Source organism: Leucopleurus acutus, assembly GCF_964270905.1.
Source record: "Leucopleurus acutus genome assembly, chromosome: 5".
Lineage (NCBI taxonomy): Eukaryota > Metazoa > Chordata > Mammalia > Artiodactyla > Delphinidae > Leucopleurus > Leucopleurus acutus.
In genome coordinates this window covers 106177105-106195189 of record NC_139147.1, presented here as the reverse complement: position 1 = coordinate 106195189, position 18085 = coordinate 106177105, and the positions used below count along the sequence as shown (strand labels likewise).

The following is an 18085-nucleotide window of genomic DNA, read 5'->3' as shown; positions in this document are numbered from 1 at the left end:
GCACAGATAGTTTTCAATGGAGTCACTATATTGTACTCGAGGGGGAAAACAGGAAAAGGATACTTGTGAATTTTGTTCAGATAATCAGGTGTACCACATTCTGTAGTTGAATTAAATTGCCATTTGGGGGATACATTTTTAGATAATCATTTGTTAAACATAGATCTTTATGGAGTATAACTGCTTCACAATATACTGTGTTAGTTTCTGTTGTCCAACAAAGTGAATCAGCCATATGCATACATATATCCCCATATCCCCTCCCTCTTGAGTCTCCCTCCCACCCTCCCTATCCCACCCCTCTAGGTGGTCACAAAGCACCGAGCTGATCTCCCTGTGCTATGTGGCTGCTTCCCACTAGCTAGCTATTATTACATTTGGGAGTGTATATATGTCCATGCCACTCTCTCACTTTGTCCCAGCTTACCCTTCCCTCTCCCCGTGTCCTCAGGTCCATTCTCTAGTAGTAGGTCTGCATCTTTATTCCTGTCCTGCCCTTAGGTTCTTCATAACCATTTTTTTTTTAGATTCCATATATATGTGTTAGCATACAGTATTTGTTTTCCTCTTTCTGACTGACTTCACTCTGTATGACAGACTCTAGGTCCACCCACCTCACTACAAATAACTCAATTTCGTTTCTTTTTATGGCTGAGTAATATTCCATTGTATATATGTGCCACATCTTCTTTATCTATTCATCTGTTGATGGACATTTAGGTTGCTTCCATGATCATTCTTTTTAAGATATAGTAATGACATGCACTCCTGAATATAGAAATTCCAGATATTGTTTCATACCAGGTATGCTGACAACATCCAAGAGGTTTTTAAGTTGCTTCATGTACTTGTAGAGCTGATAATCTTCTTCTTGTCTTGTCTTCTTCTCAATGAGCCGAGTACACGTTATATTAATGGCTGGCCTGGGTTTCTCGTTCCTGAAAAACACTCGAGCAGAACATTTCCCCAGATGTTCCTTACCTTCCTGAAATAAAGATTTTGGAATTAGAATGGTTCCTTATCACTCCCCACTCACTCCAATGAAAAACACACACAAGATCGGGGAGTTCCTTGTACATGGCAGGTATGCACTGGCATCCATATGTAGTATTCTCTGCTTTGTAGAAAATGATTTTTGTGCTCACAGCCAAACACAACAATCTTCAGTCTTTGCTGTCATTTAAAAAACTCCTGCTTTCTGATGGTGCCCTTATGAAAGAATGCTGGGCCTCTTCCAAAGAAATACCACTGACATCTGTGGGTGCTGCTCGGCTCAAACCTCTAGCTAGGATGGAGGTACTTTCCTCTCTACCGTGGACCAACCAACATAATGCTTACTTGGCCCTCAAGCTGGCCAACTTGAACCAAAAGGAAGCTGATTCCCATCAACACAAATGACAGTGTCTTCATGCTGCCTGATGAATTCAGTCCTCTTACTCCAATTTTACAGTTTAAGACAAGTTTAAAGAGGAACCTACTCCCTGTCTCACAGCTAGTAAGTGGTAAGCCAGGACCTGAGCTGTGTCTGTGTGATGCCAGGGCCCCAGCTCTGTGAGAACGCCATCTCTCTACTCCGAGGTCTAATCTAGAAGAAGTGGAGGGACAGATCACCCAAATGGGACTAATTCAACTACCTGAGTGACCGAGGGAAGTCTGCTTGCACTCATATTTAAAGGTAGACACACTGAGTGTTCTGGGATCTCCCTCACTTACTTTCCAATCCAGAGACACATGGAGCTGGGTAGCTGGATGCTTTAAGTAGACATCAAGAGTACAACTCATTTCTGGGACGGTGCTTCTCCACTCTTTTAGGTCACTGATTCCTTAACCCGACAATAAAAGCCAGGGAACCGCTTCCCAGAAAAATGCACATTCATTCATACCATCACTGGGCCTAGACTCTGAGGGAGTTCATGGCGGCACTCAAAACCCATCCATGGGCTGTAACTCCTGTTACAACATGGTTGGTTGAGCAACTGAGTTCTTTTCACGTTTACAGTCATTTAAACTGGATGGAGTCCCAGTTAAGACAAAAAGAAAAAGCCCACAATGAAACAAACCATACTTAAAATTGGATCTGCTAAATAAGCCCCCTCCTTGAACTAATGCAAAAAACTGAAATAGGCGTTCCAGTGGGCAATGTCTTCTCCCGTAGTGCTGGTTTACAGGAGAGCAAATTTAAGTGGTACATTAAAATCCTAATGATCGGTGCGATACAGGAAAACGGTGAAGGGAGCGATGGGGAAGAGGCTTACGAAAGGCAGAAGACAGGGCTGGTAGGTGGACTCTTTTGATGTCAAAATGGTTTCCAGGGAAGAGAAAAGGCAATAGGTATTGTCCCCTTTTGTTTTTCTTTCCCTTTCCCCCCAAACAGCTCCACAGAATCAAAACAGTTGCCAGAAGATGAAAGAACTCTCCCTACCTCCCGAAAGGAAGCATTTCAATTAGCTAGCCCTTCAAAGAAGCACAGTTGGTCAAAGTAATCTAGTAATTGTTTTCCTTTTAGCCTTAATCTAACACTTCCGTTTGCAACACAGAAACCAAAAGCACCTTCCTTATGCTTTAAGAAAACGTTAATTCTTAGGTTAATTACCAAAGTTGGCATAGTGTTTTCTTGTCAGAACTTGTTTGTGAATGCTGGTAAGCTTTCTTCCAGAAGCATCAGCCGGAGGGGTTATGCCTTCTCCGAAGCTCCGCCTTCCTGAGACACCGTAATGCCCATGCTGCCTGCTCATCCCCCACTCTGACTCCGCGCCACACAAAGGGGTTTGGGCTGGTCCCTCCAACCCGGTTCCGGGTGCTGCCTCCCAGCCTGGCCCAGCCCCGGGAAGTCCATCTGGCTCTAATTTCTGTATGAGCCCTCTGTTTCCTCTCTTCTTGCGAAGGGGGAGGTGGTGGGGAAAGGAAACTTGGCGACCGTGGCCCGCTGGGTCCGAAGGAGAGGCTGAAGACGCCTGCGGCGCACGTGGGCTGCTCTGAGTTGCGGAATGCCTCTGTGCACGGAAGCTCCTGGAGGTGGCCTCGTGCTATGCCGGCCCGTTAACGAGAAATGCCACCAGCTGACAGGAGAGCAGGTTGGCATTTGAGAGTGAATCATTCTGGGGATTCGGAGGTGCTAGGGAGGGGCACCGGGTCCAAAGGGGGTGTGAAACGCCCTCCCAGCGGCAGAGGAAGGAGGGGACGGCGGCTGTGTGGACGCGGTAAAAGGAACCCTGTGTGAGACCATGAAGTGGTCCTGCCTAGCGCTGTCTTCAATTCTTGAGAACAAATAGAAAACAAAGCAGGAAAGAAAAAAAAAAAAGGCAAACCTCCAGGTCACTACATATTAAGATTCTCACTTAAAAAAAAAAATTCATACAAGTTGTTAATAGCACACTTCACAAACCATGGCAGCTTACCTCTGGGTTGTAGAGCTCCGTGGTAAACACCAAGTCAACTTTATATTCCTTCTTTTGATTAATCTGAAACACAGAAGTAGAACTTTAGCCTCGTGGAAGCTCTGTTAACACCTTCATATCCAAGAACCCCTCGCTCTCTGAGAATAACATGACATGCAAATTGCAGCTCTAGCATTCGTACCTGAATAAAATCGGTGACTTTTTACAAAGAGAGAAGATCCCAAATTTTGGGCTTATCTGACACTCTGCTGGCTGATTTGACAGCTACTCACAAGGGGGGAGGCTGAGAGGGGGAAACAGCGGTCCTGAAGCTACAAGTTGGCTTTGTGGAAGCAGCTAGATGAGAAACAGACATGAGCACACAGGGCTGAGAGGCGGGGGCCTGCCTGCCTGCCTGCCTGCCTGCCTGCCTGCCTTCCTTCCTTCCTTCCCTCCCCAGCCGTGGAGTGCCCCTCCACACCCTGTGCGGGGCGCTGGGCCCCATCAGCGGCCCCCCTCCTGCCACTCACAGCTGAACACGGGATCCAGCGACAAAGGTGCACCCAGTAATAAATAATGGGTTTTCAGATGGTGAAGAGAGAGTGGTGGGGCAGAGTGGCTACTTTTCTTAAGGTGGTCAAGGAAGGCATCTGGGAGGAGGAGACCTCAGCTGAGGCCAAAGGGACAGTATGGAAGCAGCCACACCCGGACCTGGGGTAGGCGGGGGGCACCCACACGTGCACCCAATGCATAGTTTTAGAGTATATATACCCATCTCATTGAAGCATATTAGACTGTTTAGAAGAACTTTATGTTATTGGCCAACTTTTTTTTTTTTTTTTAAACACCACAGTGACCATTCAGTAAAAGGAGTGTTTTCTAGAGAAGGAAACTTCCGCTGCCTGGAGCTGAAGTTATTTCACATAGTGTTGATTAAGTTAGATTCTGGAAACAACAATTTCCCTTGAATCAAGAACACAACAACCAAACAGGGTTGACTTATTGGAAGTAGACCAGATATCATCTATTCCCATCACAGATTTTTTAAAAATTCTGGGAAACCAGAGGATGGAGGGCGAGATTCTGTGGCAATTATTTATGTAAAGACTATTTAAACATGTGGATATATGGATATTGCCGGGAGACGGGGCGGGGGGCACCCAGAGCACATGTACGAGAGCAGTTTGCTTAGGGCTCATTCTCAGTCTTGAAACAAGCCCTGGTATAAGCTGAAACATTGATTTCAATGACAAATTCATACAAATTACAGAATTCATACAAACAAGTCTGTCTTCGCATTCACTTTTTGCCACCTATTATGCCAGGCACCAGAGATATACAAGGAAACAGAACATCCAGTCCAGCTTGACCAGAAACCTACTTCCTGTGTGGAAACAGATATATCAACAGTGCAGCTCATCTATGTGGCAAGAGCTGCACGTGTGCTGGGCACTCAGTTTAGGGGGGGCTTATCTAGAGCAAGGGGCCCAGGCGAAGACGTGGGAATGGGGTGCAGGGCCTGGCGTTCCAGGGAAGGCAGTGAAGCTAGAAAAAAGGCTGTCTGGGGAGGCTGGCGCAAGGTCACAAAAGACTCTTTTTTTGTAAAAAAGTTTGGGATCAACTTGGAACTTGATCCCAGTCTGTGGGAGCCCCAGTTAACATAATGCAGTACTTAGGCTGTTGTGGAGACTAAGACATGGCACAAATAGAGCTTCGACTGTGCCTGGGTCGGGGTAAAAGTCCAACATACGCTCACTCTTTTTAGCATTATTAAAACCTATTCAAGCCCACAGCTAACATCATTCTCAATGGTGAAAAGGTGAAAGCATTTCCTCTAAGATCAGGAACAAGACAAGGATGTCCACTCTCACCACTTTTATTCAACATAGTTTTAGAAGTCCTAGCCACGCAATCAAAGAAGAAAAAGAAATGGAATCCAAATTGGAAAAGAAGTAAAACTGTGTGCAGATGACATGACACTATACATAGAGAATCCTACAGATGCCACCAGAAAATTACTAGAGCTCATCAATGAATTCAGTAAAGTTGCAGGATACATGGGAATTCTCTGGCGGTCCGGTGGTTAGCACTCGGCACTTTCACTGAAGAGGGCCTGGGTTCACCTTACACTGGTCAGAATGGCCGTCATCAGAAAGTCTACACACAATAACTGCTGGAGAAGGTGTGGAGAAAAGGGAACCCTCCTACACTGTTGGCGGGAATGTAAATTGGTACAACCACCATGGAGAACAGTATGGAGGTTCCTTAAAAAACTAAAAATAGAACTACCGTATGACCCAGCCGTCCCACTCCTGGGCATATACCCTGAGAAAACCGTAATTCAAAAAGATGCACGCACCCCAATGTTCATTGCAGCACTATTTACAATAGCCAGGACATGGAAACCACCTAAAAGTCCATCAACAGAGGAATGGATAAAAAAGATGTGGTACCTAAAAACAATGGAATATTACTAAGCCATAAAAAGAATGAAATAATGCCATCTACAGCAACATGGATGGACCTAGAGATTATCATACTAATGAAGTAAGTCAGACAGAGAACGTAGTATATATCACTTATATGTGGACTCTAAAAAGATTATACAAATGAACTTATTTACAAAACAGAAACAGACTCACAGACTTCAGAAACAAATTTATGGTTACCAAAGGGGAAAGGTGGGGAGGAGGGATAAGTTAGGAGTTTGGGATTAACATATACACATTACTATATATAAAATAGATATCAACAAGGACCTACTGTATAGCACAGGGAACTCTACTCCATATTCTGTAATAACCTATACAGGAAAAGAATCTGAAAAAGAATGGATATATGTATAACTAACACTTTGCTGTACACCTGCAACTAACACAACATTGTAAATCAACTATACCCCAATATGAAATAAAAATTAAATTAAAAAAAGTAAAATGCAAAAACAAAGAAAACAAAACATATACACATCAGGGAGGGAAAGAACTGTGCTGGAAAGCAGGGTCTGGCCCAAGGATGCGGCTAGGGAAGGCTGAGATACAGACTCCATCTAGCTTGTTTTTACATTGGTTTTCTCCTGCCTAGAGCTCGCAGTGAATCATTAAAGGGTGTAAATAGGGCCTGCACGAAAGTGGCTGCACAAGGCGCTCCATACATCCGCCTCCAAGTCTCCTAAAGTTCAGTGTCCTCGTCGCCCCACCCGAGTTAGAGGGACACATGGAACAACTCACCCGAGCCACTCGGGCACCAACAGCTGAGACTCAAAGGAGGCGACACTTCCGCCAGCCGGCAGGTCTAAAGCTTAAACTGCTTGCTGCGCCAGTCCTAGGGCCCTCTGGCCTGCTGCATGCACGACCTAGGAGTCTGCCCTTCCCGTCCACTTAGGGGTCTAAGCGCAGCCTCCTACACAGGGGTCAGGATGCCCCTCAGGCTGCTAGCTGGGGGTGAGTGGGGTGGGTGGTGAGGCCATTCATGGGAAGAGGAGGGGCAGCAGGGTTGGCGCTACATTCTTTGTGCTCAGGGACATGGAATACGGCCAGGAGGCAGCTGCATGTCATAAAAATACATTCAGTAGAGGTGGTGGTTGAAGCCACAGAACTGGCTGCAATCCCCCCAGGGAAGGTGTGTACACTGAGAAGAATCTTGAGGACCACCAATCTTCCCATCGGTAATAAACTGGGCACACTTATTTGCTACCCACAAGGATTCACAAAAATCTGCCTCATTCTTGATATAACTGTGCATATTTTAAATAAAGTACTTAAGATATTATTTGACTCAACATTTTTTTGAAAACACACGGAGGCAAAGTGATGTACCAGTACCTATTCTTTGCAGGGAAAGGAACAAGTGGATTAACCAAACCAAGGCTGTGAGCTGAATGGAGCTGTCTGGTTTTTTTGGCCCCACTGTACAGCGGCTTGTGGGATCTCAGTTCCCCTGACCAGGGATCGAACCCACGCCCCCTGCGGTGGAAGCACGGAGTCCTAACCACTGGACCACCAGGGAATTTCCCCGAGCTGTCCTTTTGAAGAGTAATTTTTCCTTCCCGATTTGATCTCCTTCTTTTGTTTTAATTAGGCAGTCTTAAAGGCATCTACATTCTGTCCAAAATAAGACTTTTATATTTTTGGTTGTACTTTATCCTTTATCAAGACACAGCCCTTTTTTCTCCCACAAAGGCCTCTCCCGCGCCCTTCCTCCGAGCCACAAGTTCCCCTGAGGCAGCTTTGCTGGTTCTCCTGAGATAAGGTGGCAGCCTCAGGCCCTGGGCAAAGCAGCACCAGCCAGGGCCTCCTTGTCTGGGACAAAGTGTCTCACGCTCCTCGGGACATTTTAGGGCTGTGAGTTCCCTGCAGCTGCCTTTGATTAAACTATCCTGTGATACAAGAGGTCTTTGTAGTTCAACACCTACCCCAGGAGTTTTGAACGTGTGAGCACAGGGCTAGGTGACGACAGGGAACAGACTGTCACAGCCGCCCTCAGGGCAGTCAGGTGACAGGAAGAGAACTTCAAATAGATGGCTGTAGAACTGATTATATGATCATGGGTGACTTAAGAGCTATGAAAGGATAACTGGAGAAGTGATCTAGTCTGGGGATCAGCGACGCGACATTTGAGCTGAACTCTGATCATTAAGAAGGAATTGACTTTGGGGTGTCAGGGTGAAGGTGGGGGGCTGGCAAACATTCCACATGGAGGGAAGATGGGGCTGAAGGTGCTGGGGAGCAGCTGGGGGGCAGAGGGCAGAAAGACGGGAGCCAGGATCCGGAAGAGGCTGGCCCTGGCCGGGTGCTCAGGGGCCGTCCCCTGCAGGCTGCAGTAAGAGTTTCTTCCTAAGAGAAACGGGAAGCCACGAACAGGAATGAGAGATGTTTAAAGATCCCTCTAGCCCACATATGGAGAACTGGTGGTGCTGGAGTGAGGAGGGGTCCGGAGTGAATGCAGAGACCAGGAGGCTCGTTGAGGGGGTGGATGAACCAGGGTGGGGACAGCGGAAATGGAGGGAAGTTTATGGTGGACAGATGTGGATGTAAGTCCTAACTAGCAGGTCAACTGACCAGTCACATCACTCAAGATCAGAAATAATCACTAGACTACATGTTTTGTATTAGGACAACATTATTATGTCCACCATCATTTAAAGGACGCTTGTATTTATACAACAACAACAGACACCCTCTAGGGCCTGTGCTGGGTGTGGTTCTAAGCATATCACATGTTTTACCTGGGCTACCAGAGCTCTGAAGGCCTGCGCACAAGTGAATAATCGGGGGGTGCCAGCTAAAGCAGCAGTGAGGGACCACTGTACAACTGTTAGATCGGCAATAAATGAGAAAATGCATAGGGCCAACCCATCGGCCGGGTTTGGGGGGTTCATGGCTGATAGGGGAACCAATGACTGAAACTGCCCACTCTGGCCAGGCACCACAGAAACCATTTGCATGAGTTATCTTGCCACAGGAGGTCCTGGTAAGGAACGCAGAACTAACAAGTCACCACCAGCAGGAAGAATTCAGGAAAGGTCAAAAGGAGCGAGGAGATGCCAGTCCACATGTCCTACCAACCTCCCAGAATCCTTCTCGCTGGAATCCATCTTGGCTGAGCAATGCGCGTGCCACCAGGAAGGACCCTGAGTCAGAACGATTGGGCAGAGGCAACCCAGAAACTAACCCCATCACCGTAAAACCTGAGACCGCGAGCCACGTGGCAGAGCAGTTCTCCTGGGCTCCCTTACCCTGCTGCTCTCTTCCCGGGCTCCCCTTCCCAATAAAGTCTCTTGCTTCGTCAGCACGGGTGTCTCCTCGACAGTTCGTTTCCAAGTGTTGAACAAGAGCCGACTGCCCTGGAAGGGGTCCCCTTCCTGCTGGGGAGAGGTAGCTTGGTGCAGTCTAGCTGGAAGGCAGTCCGGCTGACTCGGTCAAATCAAGACTGCACACACCTTATGATGGAACAACCTACTGCTGGGTATGTGTCCCAAAGAAGCTGTGATGCTGTTACAGGGGACTCGTGGGAGCATGTTCCTTGAGGCATCATCTGTGTGGTGGGAAGTGGGAGGCAATCTGGTGTGCGTCCCTTGGAGGCGGGCAGGTAAAGTGGGGTTGCTGTGCAGCAGGGAGAGGTAGCCAACTAGCCATACGTACAGCAACCAACAGAGATCCTCAAGGCTGGGCATGCAAACAGAAGCCACAAAACGCATGGCAAAACAGCACTTACAAAAATGTTTTAAAGAAAAATTTGCACACACACCAACAATACCTTTTATAAGAGCGCTTACAGACAGAAGAATATACAACAGCCCTTTTCAAAGTGGCTGCCCTGGGAGGGCAGTGGAATGAAGGTGTGGACAAAGAAGGCCACCTGCCATGTCAGTAAACACAGGATACTGCAGCCATAAAGCCCCTACAGTGCAAGCCTGAGGGGAATTCAGGATGGAGAAAAACAGGATACTGGCCCTCGATAGTTAAGATGCATATCAAAGGAATAATTTCAGTGAGCCCAGACTCTTGCATCTTCCCGTACATAGAAAAGCACGAAACTCATTAACTCGAATACAGACTGAAAGTGAGGGGATGGAAAAAAAAATTCCATGCAAATGGAAATCAAAAGAAAGCTGGGTGGATAAAGAAGATGTGGCACATATATACAATGGAATATTACTCAGCCATAAAAAGAAAAGAAATTGAGTTATTTGTAGTGAGGTGGATGGACCCAGAGTCTGTCATACAGAGTGAAGTAAGTCAGAAAGAGAAAGACAAATACCGTAGGCTAACACATATATATGGGATCTAAGAGAAAAAAAAATGTCATGAAGAACCTAGGGGTAAGATGGGAATAAAGACACAGACCTACTAGAGAATGGACTTGAGGATATGGGGAAGGGGAAGGGTGAGCTGTGACAAAGTGAGAGAGTGGCATGGACATATATACACTACCAAATGTAAAATAGATAGCTAGTGGGAAGCAACCGCATAGCACAGGGAGATCAGCTCAGTGCTTTGTGACCACCTAGAGGGGTGGGATAGGGAGGGTGGGAGGGAGGGACACGCAAGAGGGAAGAGATATGGGAACATATGTATAACTGATTCACTTTGTTATAAAGCAGAAACTAACACACCATTGTAAACCAATTATACTCCAATAAAAATGTTAAAAATAAATAAAGAAAGCTGGAGTAACAATACTCATCAGATAAAATAGACTTTAAAATAAAGACTATTACAAGAGATAAGGGAGGACATAATGATCAAGGGATCAATCCAAGAAGAAGATATAGCAATTGTAAACATTTATGCACCCAACGTAAGAGAACCTCAATACATAAGGCAAATGCTAACAGCCATAAAAGGAGAAATTGACAGTAACACAAAAATAGTGGGAGACTTTAACACTCCACTTACACCAATGGACAAATCATCCAGACAGAAAATCAATAAGGAAACACAACGCTTAAATGACACATTAGACCAGACTTAATTGACTTGATATTTATGCCACATTCCATCCAAAAACAACGGAATACACCTTCTTCTCAAGTGCACATGGAACATTCTCCAGGATAGAGCACATGTTGGGGCACAAATCAAGCCTTGGTAAATTTAAGAAAATTGAAATCATAACAAGCATCTTTTCTGAACACAACGCTATGAGATTAGAAGTCAATTACAGGGGAAAAAAACTCTAAAAAACACAAACACATGGAGGCTAAACAGTATGATACTAAATAACCAATGGATCACTGAAGAAATCAAAGAGGAAATCAAAAAATACCTAGAATGGGGCTTCCCTGGTGGCGCAGTGGTTGAGAGTCCGCCTGCGGATGCAGGGGACACGGGTTCGTGCCCCAGTCTGGGAAGATCCCACATACCGCGGAGCGGCTGGGCCCGCGAGCCATGGCCGCTGAGCCTGTGCTCCGCAACGGGAGAGGCCACGACAGTGAGAGGCCCGCGTACCGAAAAAAAAACAAACAAAAAAAAACCTAGAAACAAATGACAACGAAAACCTATGACCCAAAACCTATGGGCTGCAGCAAAAGCAGTTCTAAAAGGGAAGTTTATAGCAATAAAATCTCACCTGAAGAAACAAGAAAAATCTCAAATAAACAACCTAACCTTACACCTAAAGCAACTAGAGAAAGAAGAACAAACAAAACCCAAAATTAGTAGAAGGAAAGACATCATAAAGATCACAGCACAAGTAAGTGAAATAGAAACGAAGAAAACAACAGTAAAGATCAATGAAACTAAAAGCTGGTTCTTTGAGAAGATAAACAATATTGATAAACCTTTAGCCAGACTCATCAAGAAAAAAAGGGAGAGGACTCAAATCAATAAAATTAGAAATGAGAAAGGAGAAGTTATAACTGACACCGCAGAAACACAAAGGATCATAAGAGACTACAAGCAGCTATACGCCAAAAGATGGACAACCTGGAAGTAATGGACAAATTCTTAGAACAGTACAACCTTCCAAGACTGAACCAGGAAGAAACAGAAAATATGAACAGACCAATCACAAGTAATGAAATTGAAAGTGTGATTAAAAATCTTCTAACAGGGCTTCCCTGGTGGTGCAGTGGTTGAGAGTCCGCCTGCCAATGCAGGGGACACGGGTTCACGCCCCGGTCTGGGAAGATCCCACATGCCGCGGAGCGGCTGGGCCCGTGAGCCATGGCCGCTGAGCCTGCGCATCCAGAGCCTGTGCTCCGCAATGGGAGAGGCCACAGCAGTGAGAGGCCCGCATACTGGAAAAAAAAAAAAAAAAAAAATCTTCCAACAAACAAAAGTCCAGGACCAGATGGTGGCTTCACAGGCGAATTCTATCAAACATTTAGAGAAGAGCTAACACCTATCCTTCTCAAACTCTTCAAAAAACTGTAGAGGGAGGAACACTCCCAAGCTCTTTCTACGAGGCCACCATCACCCTGATACCAAAACCAAAGATATCACAAAAAAAGAAAATTACAAACCAATATCACTGATGAACATAGATGCAAAAATCCTCAACAAAATACTAGCAAACAGAATCCAACAACACATTAAAAGGATCATACAGCATGATCAAGTGGGATTTATCCCAGGGATGCAAGGATTCTTCAGTATACACAAATCAATGGGATACACCATATTAACAAATTGAAGAATAAAAACCATATGATCATCTCAATAAATGCAGAAAAAAGCTTCTGACAAAATTCAACACCCATTTATGATAAAAGCTCTCCAGAAAGTGGGCACAGAGGGAACCTACCTCAACATAATAAAGGTCATATATGACAAACCCACAGCAAACATCATTCTCAATGGTGAAAAACTGAAAGCATTTCCTCTAAGATCAGGAACAAGACAAGGATGTCCACTCTCACCACTTTTATTTAACATAGTTTTGGAAGTCCTAGCCATGGCAATTAGAGAAGAAAAAGAAATAAAAGGAATACAAATTGGAAAAGAAGAATTAAAACTGTCACTGTTGGGCTTCCCTGGTGGCGCAGTGGTTGAGAGTCTGCCTACCGACGCAGGGGACACGGGTTCGTGCCCCCGGTCTGGGAAGAACCCACATGCCATTGAGCGGCTGGGCCCGTGAGCCATGGCCGCTGAGCCTGCGCGTCCGGAGCCAGTGCTCCACAACGGGAGAGGCCACAACAGTGAGAGGCCCATGTACCGCAAAAAAAAAAAAAAAAAAAAAAAAACTGTCACTGTTTGCAGATGACATGATACTATACATAGAAAATCCTAAAGATGCCACCAGAAAACTACTAGAGCTAATCAATGAATTTGGTAAAGTTGCAGGATACAAAACTAATACACAGAAATCTCTTGTGATCATCAAGAAATAAAGGAAACAATCCCATTTACCATTGTAACAAAAAGAATAAAATACCTAGGAATAAACCTACCTAAGGAGGCAAAACACCTGTATGCAGAAAACTAAGATACTGATGAAAGAAATCAAAGATGACACAAACAGATGGAGAGATACACCATGTTCTTGGACTGGAAGAATCAATATTGTGAAAATGACTATGCTACCCAAAGCAATCTACAGATTCAATGCAATCCCTATCAAATTACCAAGGCCATTTTTCACAGAATTAGAACAAAAAATTTTACAATTTGTATGGAAACACAAAGGACCCCAAATAGCCAAAGCAATCTTGAGAAAGAAAAATGGAACTGGAGGAATCAGGCTCCCTGACTTCAGAGTATACTACAAAGCTACAGTAATCAAGACAGTATGGTACTGGCACAAAAACAGAAATATAGATCAATGGAACAGGATAGAATGCCCAGAGATAAACCCACACACCTATGGTCACCTAATCTATGACAAAGGAGGCAAAAATATACAATGGAGAAAAGACAGCCTCTTCAATAAGTGGTGCTGGGAAAACTGGACAGCTACATGTAAAAAAATGAAATTAGAACACTCCCTAACACCATACAGAAAAATAAACTCAAAATGGATTAAAGACCTAAATGTAAGGCCAGACACTCTAAAACTCTTAGAGGAAAACATAGGCAGAACAATCTTTGACATAAATTACAGCAAGATCTTTTTGGACCCACCTCCTAGAGTAATGAAAATAAAAACAAAAATAAATAAATGGGACCTAATTAAACCTAAAAGCTTTTGCACACCAAAGGAAACCATAAACAAAACGAAAAGAAAACCCTCAGAATGGGAGAAAATATTTGCAAATGAAGCCACTGACAAGGGATTAATCTCCAAAATATACAAACAGCTCATGCAGCTCAATAACAAAAAAACCAACAATCCAATCAAAAAATGGGGGGAAGACCTAAATAGACATCTCTCCAAATAAGACATACAGATGGCCAACAAACACATGAAAAGAGCTCAACATCACTAATTATTAGAGAAATGCAAACCAAAACTCCAATGAAGTATCACCTTACACCAGTCAGCATGGCATCATCAAAAAATCTACAAACAACAAATGCTGGAGAGGGTGTGGAGAACAGAGAACCCTCTTGCACTGTTGGTGGGAATGTAAATTGATACAGCCACTGTGGAGAACAGTATGGAGGTTCCTTAGAAAACTAAAAATAGAACTACCATATGACCGGAAAGTGTACATATGGTGCACATTTGGCAGTCGGTGGAATAGGCTGGGATTCTGAGAAGTCATTTTGTCTGGCTGTACCAACTCTCAGGGGCTTTTTCATCTTAACCTGTGCAACAAAGGTCTTTACCTTCTTTGACTATTTTGGGGAGTAAAGTTTTCTTGTTTTTTAGGCTGCACGGCACAGCTTGCGTCATCTTAGTTCCCTGACCAGGAACTGAACCCGGGCCGCTGCAGTGAAAGAGCCAAGTCCCAACCACTGGACTGCCAGGGGATTCCCATGAGTAAACTTTCTGTATCTTGTGTAGGCTTTGCACTCTCTTGTGGGGATGCCTCTTTCATCTTCCTAGTTTGAGTCACTATTAAAATATATCTTGTTAATGGCCAGATGATGGATCATTTAAATTGGAGAAACTTCAAAATTGGTAAATTTTTAGAGAGCTCTTATTATATAGTTTATTGGCACCTATAAAAAAAACAAATCAGAAGGTGGAGATGTATAGGTATATGTATATATAAAATGGCTAATCAAAAGAATCCCTTTAGTTTAATTTCTTTTATTATTTTTTTTAATTTTTGGCTGCATTGGGTCTTCATTGCTGCACGTGGGCTCTCTAGTGGTGAGCGGGGGGCTCCTCTTCGTTGAGGTGCACAGGCTTCTCATTGCAGTGCCTTCTGTTGTTGCAGAGCACGGGCTCTAGGCACGCAGGCTTCAGCAGTTGCAGCATGTAGGCTCAGTAGTTGCGGCACGCAGGCCCTAGAGCATTCAGGCTTCAGTATTTGTGGCACGTGGGCTCAGTAGTTGTGGCTTGCAGGCTCTGTAGCTGTGGCTCGCAGGCTCTAGAGCACAGGCTCAGTAGTTGTGGCACACGGGCTTAGCTGCTCCACGGCACGTGGGATCTTCCTGGACCAGGGATCGAACCCATGTCCCCTGCATTGGCAGGCAGATTCTTAACCACTATGCCACTAGGGAAGTCCCACTCCCTTAGTTTAAAACAAACAAAAAAACAGTTTGGGAAGTCTTATTTGTGGCCTTTGCTTCCCCTCAGTGGGTCTAACAAATCCTAATAAAAACATTAGGTTAACTAATGTAAATTAGGTTGATTAATGGGGAGGGAGGGAGAAAACACTGAGGGGAAAGCCTAGAGACTTCTTCCCAGCAAGGTGGAAATTTTAAAGGGACTCCTTCCAAAAGGATAAAAATCTTTAGATGGTTATTAAGAAATGGGATAAATAAAACAGATGTTAATGGGATTAAAACAAAAGGTTTTGATACAACACTACCTAAGGTTGGGTAGGTTAAAGGGACCCCTACTGGTCCCCAACATAAAAGGCCCCAAACAAGTCTGCTTTATTTACCCCAGTTATATATATATAAAGGCTGGGGGGCGGGGCGGAATTACATTGAGATACCTGACCAGCAATTGCTTGGGGCGACAGTTAGGCCAATTAATCAAGTTAAAAGATTGACAAAAGGGCCTGAATCCTTCAGCTCAGCCCTTCACTGGGGACCCCAGAGCCTTTTATACAAAAATAGATTAAATGGTTGGGAGATTAAAAAAAGGAAAAGCATCTAAGACTCCTTGTAAGACCAAGACTTATTGATGGGGTCCTAAAGGAAACTAAAGCTAAAGGTATAAAAGTTGATAGAATTGAGATGAAAGCTTACATAAATTGGTATGTTTAAATGGGCTTTATAAGGTGGTTACATCTCTTTTCCCTAATTATACTGTAAGACAGACACTATGGCTCCCCCTTCCTGGTATAAGACAGGGCATATAAATGTGCCCCTCAGACAATATTAGTTACTAAAAGACACCAACAAGGTTACCTGAGACCACACAATATGAAATAAAAACCGAGTGCTAATATTCAGGGGCCAATAAAAACAATAATGGAGATCCTTGCTCTAGGTTTAACCTGTGCACACAGAAAGAGGGCCTTTGTTGAATCCTTTATGCAAACTTTTGAAAGCATGATAAATAAAAGCTTAAAATTCTAGGACATAGAACTCTTGAATTTCAGTTTAGTTGGAAATCTTCTCACTGATATAAAAAAAGCAACTTAAAGAAAATGTTTTTGGACAAATCAATCTTCTAGTATAATTTAGGCAGCAGATCTGTTCTCCGGGGAATGAAAAGCAACTGTCTGGTTTTCAAATCTCTACAAATCAGGAATGTAGATACGCTACAATGACCTGAGACTGAGCCTAATCCGCTTAATCAGGTAAAACCTGATACAAGTAAAAAAAAAAAAAAAAGGAAAAAAATGGCCTTTTAAAACTCAAACCATTGGAAAGGCTCCCTTGCTCAAAATCTAATTCACAGCTTCCTTAGGGGATTATCAAGAACAAATACAAATCTTAGACGTGTTTTCCACAAATATCAATAGTAAAGTCTTGGTCATCTGAGAAAATAAATTTGACTTATTCCAACTTATTTATAAACTAGTAAGTTTATACCGTAATACCTGATTCAAAACTAAGTGTTAAAGTGAAGCTATGAGATCTCTATTTTTGTTTGTTTATGTCAGTGTGTACATTACACATATAGGTGTTTCTACCTCTGGAAAATATTATCAAAATTAAACTTATAAAAGAGCTCTATTTAATTAACTAGTAAGCACTTACAAATTAAATATTTCCAAGTATAAAGGAAACTGGCCAGAATGAATTCCAGGTTCACATGATCTAGTATGCAAGGAAAGCAGGATGAGTGTTTTTGGCAAAGAAGGTATGAGGAGTGGAAGTACATTTTGTTAAGGGAAGAGAGAGATTTTGTCCTAGAGCTGGTTGTCTCAGGGCGGAAAAAATAAGTGACAAACTAAAATGGATATAGAAAGTGTGAAAGGTTTGTAGAAAGACAGCTCTGAAAAAGTTGTTCCATGCATGGCCAGGCTGGGTTTGGGTTGAATTTAATTGGGTAAGTGAATTTTGTTGTTCAGGGTGGGCTGGTGCAGGACTGGAGTTTGGTTTTCTGTGTTAAGAGAACAGAGTTTTCTTGGAGTGTTGAACTAAATACTTTTGGTAACAGATTGTGAGTTTCTTTGCCTTCTAAATCATCTGTTATTTGCCTTAAAAATCTTTTACTGTCACTTTGGTTGAGTGAATAACCATTGCTTCACAGTGACCTATGATCCTAAAACACTTGACCAAGTGTTTTAAAAACTTGACTTTTTTTTTATAACAAACTTCCCAAATATCAAATTCTAATTAAGATTCTTTTGACTTTCCAACTAACTTTGGGATGCTTCAAAGGACCCCTGAAACATCCCAAGGAGAGATATTAAACTAATTAGGTTTATTTGCCATGTTAAATTACATGGGAAACATTGTCAAATAAGTGTGATAAAACCTTCTTATTTTATGGGTAAATGCCATTAATATAGATATTCCAAAACTTATATGGAATTCCTAAAAATCTGATAAGTCCTGATATAATGTTATCAGTTATAATTCTAGTTATCTTAAAATGTCATATGACACAGAAATAACCAAGTTTCTCGTCAGTTACACTGTAAACGGATTTTTAACCATGCCATTTTAAGTCTTCTGTCATTTATAGACAATCACTATTTTACTCTGATGCTTTTATAAAATGACGATTCTCAAGAGGATTCGTAAAAA

General features: G+C 43.3%; 1 protein-coding gene across 1 annotated transcript in view; it reads right to left on the bottom strand.

Moving 5' to 3' along the window:
• RARRES1 (retinoic acid receptor responder 1) overlaps positions 1-18085 on the bottom strand; it is a gene marked incomplete at its 5' end in the record, with an annotated part of 41168 nt that overhangs the window by 11174 nt on the left and 11909 nt on the right. Inside the window, 2 exons of the mRNA XM_082839730.1 lie at positions 802-985; positions 3399-3461. Of these exons, the coding sequence (XP_082695856.1) occupies positions 802-985; positions 3399-3461 (247 nt within the window). The remainder of the gene's footprint in view (positions 1-801; positions 986-3398; positions 3462-18085) is intronic.